The sequence below is a fragment of the Ailuropoda melanoleuca genome, chromosome 4 (assembly GCF_002007445.2).
Source record: "Ailuropoda melanoleuca isolate Jingjing chromosome 4, ASM200744v2, whole genome shotgun sequence".
In the NCBI taxonomy this organism is placed as follows: domain Eukaryota; kingdom Metazoa; phylum Chordata; class Mammalia; order Carnivora; family Ursidae; genus Ailuropoda; species Ailuropoda melanoleuca.
The window spans coordinates 104,599,376-104,608,494 of record NC_048221.1 but is presented as its reverse complement, the minus strand read 5'-3'; the positions used below and the strand labels follow the sequence as shown (position 1 = coordinate 104,608,494).

The following is a 9,119-nucleotide window of genomic DNA, read 5'->3' as shown; positions in this document are numbered from 1 at the left end:
TGCATTAGATTTTCTTGTACATACAACTTTGTATGCAGCTGTGATTGTAAGTAAGAGAAATTTAAGGGCTTTAACTAACTGCATATTGCCAATTACCTTCCAGATGATTTTGCTAATTTACAAGTGAGGTCTATGCAAGGCCTGTTTCCGACACCTTTGTCAGCACTGCATATTATGATTTCTAACCTTTGCGAGTATGCAAGGCCAACCCCTGACATTTATCTTTACTGAAATTTCTTTGGTTACTGGTGAGGCTGAATATTTCCTCAGGTGTTTAAAGCCCTTGATTTTTTTTTTTTTTTGGAACTTCCTATTCACATTTTATTACATTTTAAAATTTCTTCTATTGATGTGCCTGTCTTTTTCTTTTTCATTTTAAAAAGACTGTATTTGCATTTATTTTCCAGCTTTATTGGATATAATTGACATATGACATTGTGTAAATTTAAGGTGTACAATGTATGATTTGCTACACTTATATTGCAACGTGATTACCACCATGGTATTAGCTAACACTTCCATCACATCACATAATTACCATTTCTTTTTTTTTTGTGGTGAGAACATTTCAGATTTATTCTCCTCATAACATTAATGTATATAATACAGTTTTGTTAACTATAGTCACCATGCTATACATTAGATCCTTAAACTTAATTCATCTTATAACTGGAAGTTTGTACCCTTTGACCAGTTTTCACCATTTTCCCTATCCTCCAGCCCCTGGTAACCACTATGCTTTCAGTTTCCATGAGTTTGGCTTCTTTTAGATCCACATATAAGTCATATCATACAGTATTTATTTTTCTCTGTTGACTATTTCATTTAGCATAATGTCCTCAAGGTTCATCCATGTTGTTGTAAGCAGCAGGATTTCCTTCTTCCTCGTGGTTGAATGATACTCCACTTTGTGTCTCTGTGTTTGTGTGTATAGTTGTGTGTGTGTATCCATTCATCTATTGATGGACACTTAGGTTGTTTCCGTATTTTGGCTATTGTGAATAATACTACAATAGACATGGGAGTCCAGATATCTCTTTGAGATCCTGTTTTCATTTCCTTTGGATATATATCCAGAAGTGGGATTGCTGGATCATATGGTAGTTCTATATTTAAGTGTTTGAGGAACCTCCATACTGTTTTCCATAGTGGCTGCACCAATTTACATTCCCACCAACAGTGCACGTTTCCTGTTTCTCCACATCCTTGTCAACGCTTGTCATCCTTTGTCTTTTTGATGATAGCCATGGTAGGTTGTATGTTTCTAGGATTTTATCCATTTCTTCCAGATTATCCAATTTGTTAGCATATAATTGTGTGAGGTAATATCTCATTGTGGTTTTGATTTGCACTTCTCTGATGATTACTGACATTGAGTGTATTTTTATGTACCTGTTGACCATGTGCATGTCTTCTTTGGAAAACTGTCTATTCAGATCCTCTGCCCATTTTTTTAAATTTGAATTTTTTCTTTTCTTTTTTTTTTGCTATTGAGTTGTATGGGTTCTATATATATTTAATTATAATGTGTCTCAATGTAGCCCTTGTTCATGTTCCATCTATTTGAGCCTCATGGATCTGGATGTTCATGTCTCTCTCCAGGTTTGGAAAGTTTTCAGCCATTATTGTTTTAAATACATATTTTGGTCCTTATTCTTTCCTTTCTTCTGGAATTCTCATAATTTGGACAGTGTTTCTTTGCATTATGTCCTATAAGTTCCGTAGGCTTTTTTCACTCATTCTTTTTTCTTTTTGCATCTCTGTGGATAATTTCAAACGTCCTGTCTTTTAAGTGACTGATTCTTTCTTCTGCATGGTCAAGTCTGCTTTTGAAGCTTTCCATTGAATTTTTCAGTTCAGTCATTGTATTTTTCAGCTCTGGATTTCTGTTTGGGTTTTTTGATGGTGTCTTTTCTTTGCTGAATTTCTTGTTCTGTTCATCCATTGTTTTCCCAATTTTGTTTAGTTGTCTGTGTGTTCTTAGAGTTCACTAAATTTCTTTAAGAGGATTATTCTTGAGTTCTTTATTTGACAGTTCATAGATCTCCATTTATTAAGGGTCAGTTACTAGGGTTTTGTTCATTTTCTTTAGTGGTGTCATTTTTACCTGATTTTTCATGATCCTTGATTCCTTACATTGGTATCTGCTCATTTGAGTAAGTGGTCTCCTCTTCCAGACTTTACAGGTTCACAGTGGCAGAGATAGTTCTTCACCAGTCTGCTCAGTTTGGGTTCCTGGACATGTCAGCTAGCAATCCTTGAGCAGGTGGGGTTTGCTGTCAGGATATATTTTGGGGTGAGCCACTGCCCAAGCTCTGAGGTTGGGGGTGGGGTGCTGCTGGCTGGAACAATTGGATAGGACTGCTCACTTGGTTCCCTCCCCAAGCAAGGCTGTAGGATGGGCTATGTGGTTGCCTAGATTCTCTGGCCTGGCTTCCTAGATGGCTGGGACTGGGTACTATACTCAGTAGCAGGTAAGGCTGTGAATTAGCTTTACCTGTCCTGATGGGGCAGTGGAGTGGGACCCAAGGCCCGCATGGCTCATTGTTGGGGACCTAAATCAAGCAAGGCTATGCACTGAATTCTCTGGCCAGATGAAGCCTCTGGTTCTGCTTTGCAGACAGGAAGCAGGGCTGTTAGATGGGCCATGCAGCTTCTTGTGTATTCTGGCTGGGTTCCCTGGTCAGGTGGGCTGAAAGCTGTACTCAGCAATGGGTAAAGTTACAAATTAGTTTCTCTGCCAGGGTGGAACAGGAGAACTGGCTCCAAGGCCAGAAAGGCTCTCTCTTTGTGGTCTTGACTCAAGCCAACCTGTACCCCAAGTTTCCTTTCTGAGCAGGGCCACTGGCTTTGCTCTGTGGATAACTGTCTCTGCTTGCTTTACTCTCCACTCAATCGTTGTTGGTGGCCAGAGCTGGTGGTGTATATACATTTGGCTATGGATATTTCTCATTTGTCAAAAATATTTATATATTCAGATATAAATTCCCTTCATGTCACAGATGTTAAAAATATTTTCCCATTTTATGACTGTACTTAATTTAAAATAATTTAAGATATTTATGCATCAGATCTATCACTTTTTTATTCCTTGCCTAATTTCTACAAAAGTTTATTTTCCCTAACGTTAAAATGCCCAAGTATAGTCAATGTAGAAAATGTTCTTTAGAATAAATTCCAGATCAGTTAAATTGGTTCCTGTAGACATAGATGTAACAATGTAATCCTATTTTAATTTTAAAGTTGATTTAACCCTAAAACAGCCATCCTAATTTTCCTTTTCTTGTGTAAGGCATATTTCCCTAACTGATTTCAGTTAGGGAATAACTGCCTTATATTTACTGCTACAGAAACAATTTATTACTTTCTGCTATCTATGTTCTTCTGAAAGAAAAGTTTAAACCTCTCTCACCCCCTTAATCTTTAATCATATTTACTTACTCAGAATATAAAGGGTAACACAATGGTTGGTAAAATAAATGAAAATGTATTATAAAAGTCTTTTACAAGGTGTAAGACATCTGCTATCCGAGGGAACGGTTCCTTGAACTACGTCATACAAACTATTCGAAACACACTCACGATCATGACATTTGTACTTCGGCTATTTAAACACATACCTGGGTGTCTGTGAAGAGAAAGACCATATTTCTGTCATCTACACCAGCCAGTTTGTACAACTTCCTCAGGTCTTCGTGAAAACTGTCATAATTATATCCCCGGCTCAGTTCAATCTGCAAACATTTGTAACCACATATGTGAGCTGCAAGTCTTGTAAGAGACTGCTTTCCTGTGCCTCCTACTCCAACGAGCAGGGCGTTGCCTCTTTCCTGACGGATCATGCGGGCTATCCTGCAGGCAGCAAAGCAGAGAAAGACTTCATGTTTCTTTCTTTTTTTCCCCTTAAGATTGTATTTATTTATTTGAGAGAGAGAGGGAGAGAGAATGAGCAGGTGGGAAGGGAGAGGGTGAGGGAGAAGCAGACTCCTGGCCGAGCAGGGAGTCAAGTGTGTTGGCTCCTTTCCTAGGATCCTTTGCCAACTCCTCCCCTAGAGGAAGCAAAGGGATGATTTAGGCACCATTTCCACTGTTATGTCTCTATCACAGTGCACATCCAACAGAAGACATATCAGATCATCTGTTTATTTTTCTTCATTCACCCAGGTAGGTATAAAATTGAGAGGTAAAGCGATATGTAATAATGTTTTGCTATTGTTTTCCATAATGTGTACATGTTTGACAGTGGATTAAATATGGACTATTGTAAAAATCTTGCACTTTATATGTTACTCTTTCTTTGTTTCATGTACAGTAATTTGATTATTTTCAACTTAGATTATTGGAAACAAACAACTTGTCCATTCTGCTTCCAGTGTTCTTCTTTCTGTCAGCTTAGGTATCCATAGATAGAAAACTCCCACCATTAGAAATCCTCCAAGGTTACACTTTCTCTACTGTAGTAGGCAAGAGATGGCTGTCCTAATTAGTGGCTTACATTTTCATAGAGATCTGTTTTACCATCCTTGAAGTGTGGTGACAACTTTGGGCATATGTAATGGGTGGAAACAGCCTGGAGCAAATTGCCCTTTGAAAACACAGGCTCTAAAGTAAACACAAAGTTTTTTTCTGAGTTGAGAAGGCTTTCCACTTACCCTATGCAAAAAAAAAAAAAAAAAAAAAAAAAAAAAAAAAAAAAGTCTAAAATGTCACCAATGAATGGAAATGTACTATCTGCTAAATTACTGAATATTCAGTAATTGTCCCATAACTCATGTTTATAATGAAGCCCTTTCCATTGCTACTCAGCAGTAGGTATTTGAATACTCTTACAAGCAGAAATTTGTTTACTCTGATTCTTAACTACTGATCCTCTTTAGAAAAAGATGTCTACATCAGTATTCTCAGGGCAGCCCTTTGTGGATCTGAAAACCAAATCTCCGTTGTTCTACAAATGGCTTTTAATTTCTTCCTGTAATATTTGAAGCAATCCTAGAGTAGCCTGGTGATTTTCTTTCACAAAAGTCAGAAAGATTAGAAATAAAATTAAGCTGACTTTGCCATCGTCTGGTCTATCCTCCAGGAAGTTTCTCAGACAGAGTACTGCCATTATTTTTTCTTTGCAGGCTTAGGGCCTGTGTGAGCTGTAGGATCCATGTTGTTAGGAGCTCGTGTGCGGGTATGTTTTTTATAGAAAAAAAAAGCCCTAGGATTTAACAGTCAAATGTAACATGATGCAACACTAAAATGTAGTTGACAAGGGAAAAAAACAAAAGTCATTACAATCTTGCTATGGTAGCAGACCATGGGAGATCTGCCCTCACACTCACTTCATCTGTGGGTCACACAGAACGCTGTATCAAACCTGGGTATCACATTTTAAGTGGAATGTGGAGAAATTATCAAGCACTCAGTATGTTGAGGCTGGAAATAATCCCTAACAGGCAATAGTGGAAGATCTGGGTTACATCTGCCTGGAGAAGACAAAGCGAGGAGGAGTCAGGTCACGATTTTCAAGTATTTGGAGGGCTGTAATGAAACACCTGGGTCCATTTTGGGTGGAGGCCCCTGCAGCCGAGTTAGAGTCAAAGGCTGGATGTGATTCTCTGCCTTTGACTACTAGCTCGGGGACTCTGGACAATTCACCTACCTCTCTCTGGTACACAGTACTGTCCAAGAATGGCTGCAGTGCTATTTCGGTCCTCCTGGCTCTTTGATCCTGTCAAGAGGTAGAGCCACTGAGCCCTTCTTATGAACAGGGTGGGCCTGCACCTCTCCGTGACTTACTGAGTATGGTAGAAGTGATGCTATGTGACTTCCTAGGTTAAGTTGTGAGAGGCCATTTGGCTTCTACTGTCACTCTCAGGACACAAGCTTGGGAGGCCGGAGCCATGGGAGAAGCCGGACACCCCGATGCTGCCGCTCTGGAGAGACACAGGCAGTGGGCACAGAAGCGGAGCTGGAGCACCTGGTAAAGGTGTCCGTCTCTTGATTTCAGCTCAGGTCATGATCTCAGGGTCCTGAGCTCAAGCCCCGCATTGGGTTCCACACTGGGCATGGAGCTTGCTTAAGATTCTCTCTCTCCCTCTCCCTCTGCCCTTCCCCACCCTGCTCTTTCTCTCTTCCCCTTTCTAAAAAAAAAAAAAATGTATATACACACTCACACACACACACATATACATATAATAACTTTTACATTATAGCAAAATTTGCTAATAGACCTTTGTCCATCTAGCAATCTATTTAAAGATTTTTGTATGACTTAATTCTTACCTTTTAATACAAAAGAAATTAGATCAATGCATTATTGGGCACCTTATAGTACTATACCTTGAAACATGTTCTATAGCATCCTGGAAGAACACCAACTTTACTTCTTTGGGATTTATAAGATTATAATCATCAAGATAGTCCTCTAGAACATTTGCGATTTTCTCCATATCAGGCATGTCATCATAGATCCGATCAATCTTATCTGCTCCAAACTATAAGATGATTTATGGGAGAAAGACCAAATTAGATCAATTATGATACAGAAATATACACAACATTCATAACCTTAGGAGGGAACATTATTTTATCCATGTTACTATGTAATCATTTTCATACATATTATATATATATATAATATTATATATATATATAGTTTCAAACCAAGGAAATGGGACTAAGAAACTCAGATTTTCATAGATAACTGAAAATCCATTTCATTTAACTTCAAACAATACACTGGAATTTCAATGATCTTTGCTATAAAATTCACACAGGAGCTCAGAAATAGGTTTCCAGTTTTTCTTGCTATAACTTACTTTGGTTTTGTACTTTTGCTCTCAGGCTGTTGACATCAGAGAAGCTAAATGGGCTGAAAATGATGCATGCCAGACTGTTATGGTTATAAACAGTCATGCCAGAACTACATGTAGTTTTTACACAGCAGTCATCTGATTAAATAAATCATGGAGAATGAAATTTGGGGAAAACTAGAAGGAACTGAGTTCCTGTTTGAGGTCCTGTGTGGTCCTGTCCATGAGGTCTTTTCTTTGCTGTGGCAACTGCCCTGGGGCCATTTTCATTTGGAGCCATTGACTAAAATACTTATAGGTAATGCAAGAAGGCTCTGTCTGTTTTTTTCCCTTTGCTTTATTCCCCCATTTGATGATTGTATCAGTAGAAACACACGGGAAATATAATCTGCGCCTGGAAACAAATTTTGGACTTTGTTTTTAATAATACATTTAAATAGATATATTGCACACAAATAAATTATTTATCTTTTTTTTTTGTCAGAGATTACCAGGGTGATAAGGTGATTGCATACATGCAATATAAAGATAAGTGCGTGTTTTTGCTTACCCAGCACTGATTGAGAGCCTGCTGTATACCTTAGCTCTGTGCAGGAAGCTGGGGATTTAGGGTGAACAGAACAGACATAGCCTCTGCCCTCTTGGAGACAGCAGGAATGTGGTACCCTAACAAGAGTCAACTTGGTAAAACGAGATGGTTACATATCAACATAGGTAGGCTGGTTAGATGGAAGACGTATTCAAGGTTCTAGAAGGTAAAATTAGGGCTGGTGGGTACATGTTATTGGGGGTAAAAATTGAGGAGCACAATGTAAGAAAAATTTTGCTACTGATGAGAGCTACCCTGAAATGAGGAGGGCAGCAAGGCTACCTAAGGAGCTGCTGGAAGTATGTGGGCACAGGCTGAACAGCCACACAGAATACAGGATGGGGGATGCCAGTCCTGAGTTAAGGAACTAACCCTCTCTGCTTCCTTCCAAATCAAAAACCTGATGGGTCTCTGATTCCAACTGTTACCAAAATGAATGTGACTAGATCAGGAGTCAGCCATCTGTTTCTCTGAACAGCCAGATTAATCACTTTAGGCTTTGCAGGTCTATTGTCTTTGTTGCTACTATCCCACTCCGTCTTGTCATGCAAAAGCAACCACAGAAAAAAACAGCACACAGTCAAATGGGCGTGGCTGTGTTCCCATAGAATTTTATTTACAAAAATGGACAATGGGATAGAATTGATCTATGGGCCATAGTTTGTTGATCCCTGGTCTAGATCTCTCATCTTCACAGACGCAAAGTTCTTGTTGAATATGAAATTGAACTGTAAGATAGTAAGTGCTTTATTTATCTCCAAATGTAGTCAAGTCAGTTCAACATACTTGCCTTAATAAAGTCTCCAAAGATGATGGGTCTATTCAAAAAATATTCCAGGCCAATTGCAATTCCAAAATGTTTGTCTATTCAAAAAACAAAATTAAATTGTAATATATAATAAGCTTAAATGCAGTGTTTCAATAAGATATACAGAATAATATCAGCCGTTACTTTACTTAGAAGGCTTAACTAGTAAATGAAAGTAGAGAGAAAGCCATGTTGACACCATACCATTTTAGTTTGGTTGATAATCTCCTGGATTTAAGATTAAGAATGTTTAACATTAATAAACATTTTATTAAATAATATTATTAAAAATTAAAATTAAGAAATTATTAAATAATACATATTTAATAAATAAGAGGTACTTTAGAGATATCCTGGCTTCTTACCAAACAAAATGCTGGTTCTCCTACTTTCCCTTTTCTACTTAAAATTTCATACTGAATTTAAAATTTTAACTCTTCCTGAATTTTAATGATTTTCCTAATATTTCATATATTTCTACATACTTGAATCATTGAAAAGCTTTTACCCATGAATGACTAAAAATTCATTTTGCTTTACCTTATCTAAGCTCATTTAATTTTTCTTTATAGAAAAATTGCTTTTCTAGGTCCCCCCCCAAAGAAAGAAAAAGAACAGGTAAATAATGATTGATATTTACTGGCCATTTCTGTCAAAATCGTATGGAAATAGTGTTTATCTTCATTATTAATCAAACGGTCATGGAAAACTCTTTGGCATTCATGGCAAAAGAGTCTAAATATCTGTATTTCTTCTCTTATTGTTCCTGGATCACACTGGAGGATACCTGTTTTTTAAGAAAGAGGAAAAGGAAACTTCTACATTTGTGAAATATCTAGTAACAGTTTAATTAATTAGAAAATCCCGCTGAAGTCCAGCTTTATCCCCACACTCCCAGAAGTGGGTGCCTTCCTACTGGGTA

At 37.8% G+C, this 9,119-nt stretch overlaps 1 protein-coding gene across 1 annotated transcript in view; it reads right to left on the bottom strand.

Moving 5' to 3' along the window:
- DNAH6 (dynein axonemal heavy chain 6) overlaps positions 1–9,119 on the bottom strand; it is a 207,358-nt gene that overhangs the window by 82,192 nt on the left and 116,047 nt on the right. The window contains 4 exon segments of the mRNA XM_034659452.1: positions 3,621–3,852; positions 6,328–6,482; positions 8,180–8,253; positions 8,838–8,984. Coding sequence (XP_034515343.1) covers positions 3,621–3,852; positions 6,328–6,482; positions 8,180–8,253; positions 8,838–8,984 — 608 coding nt within the window.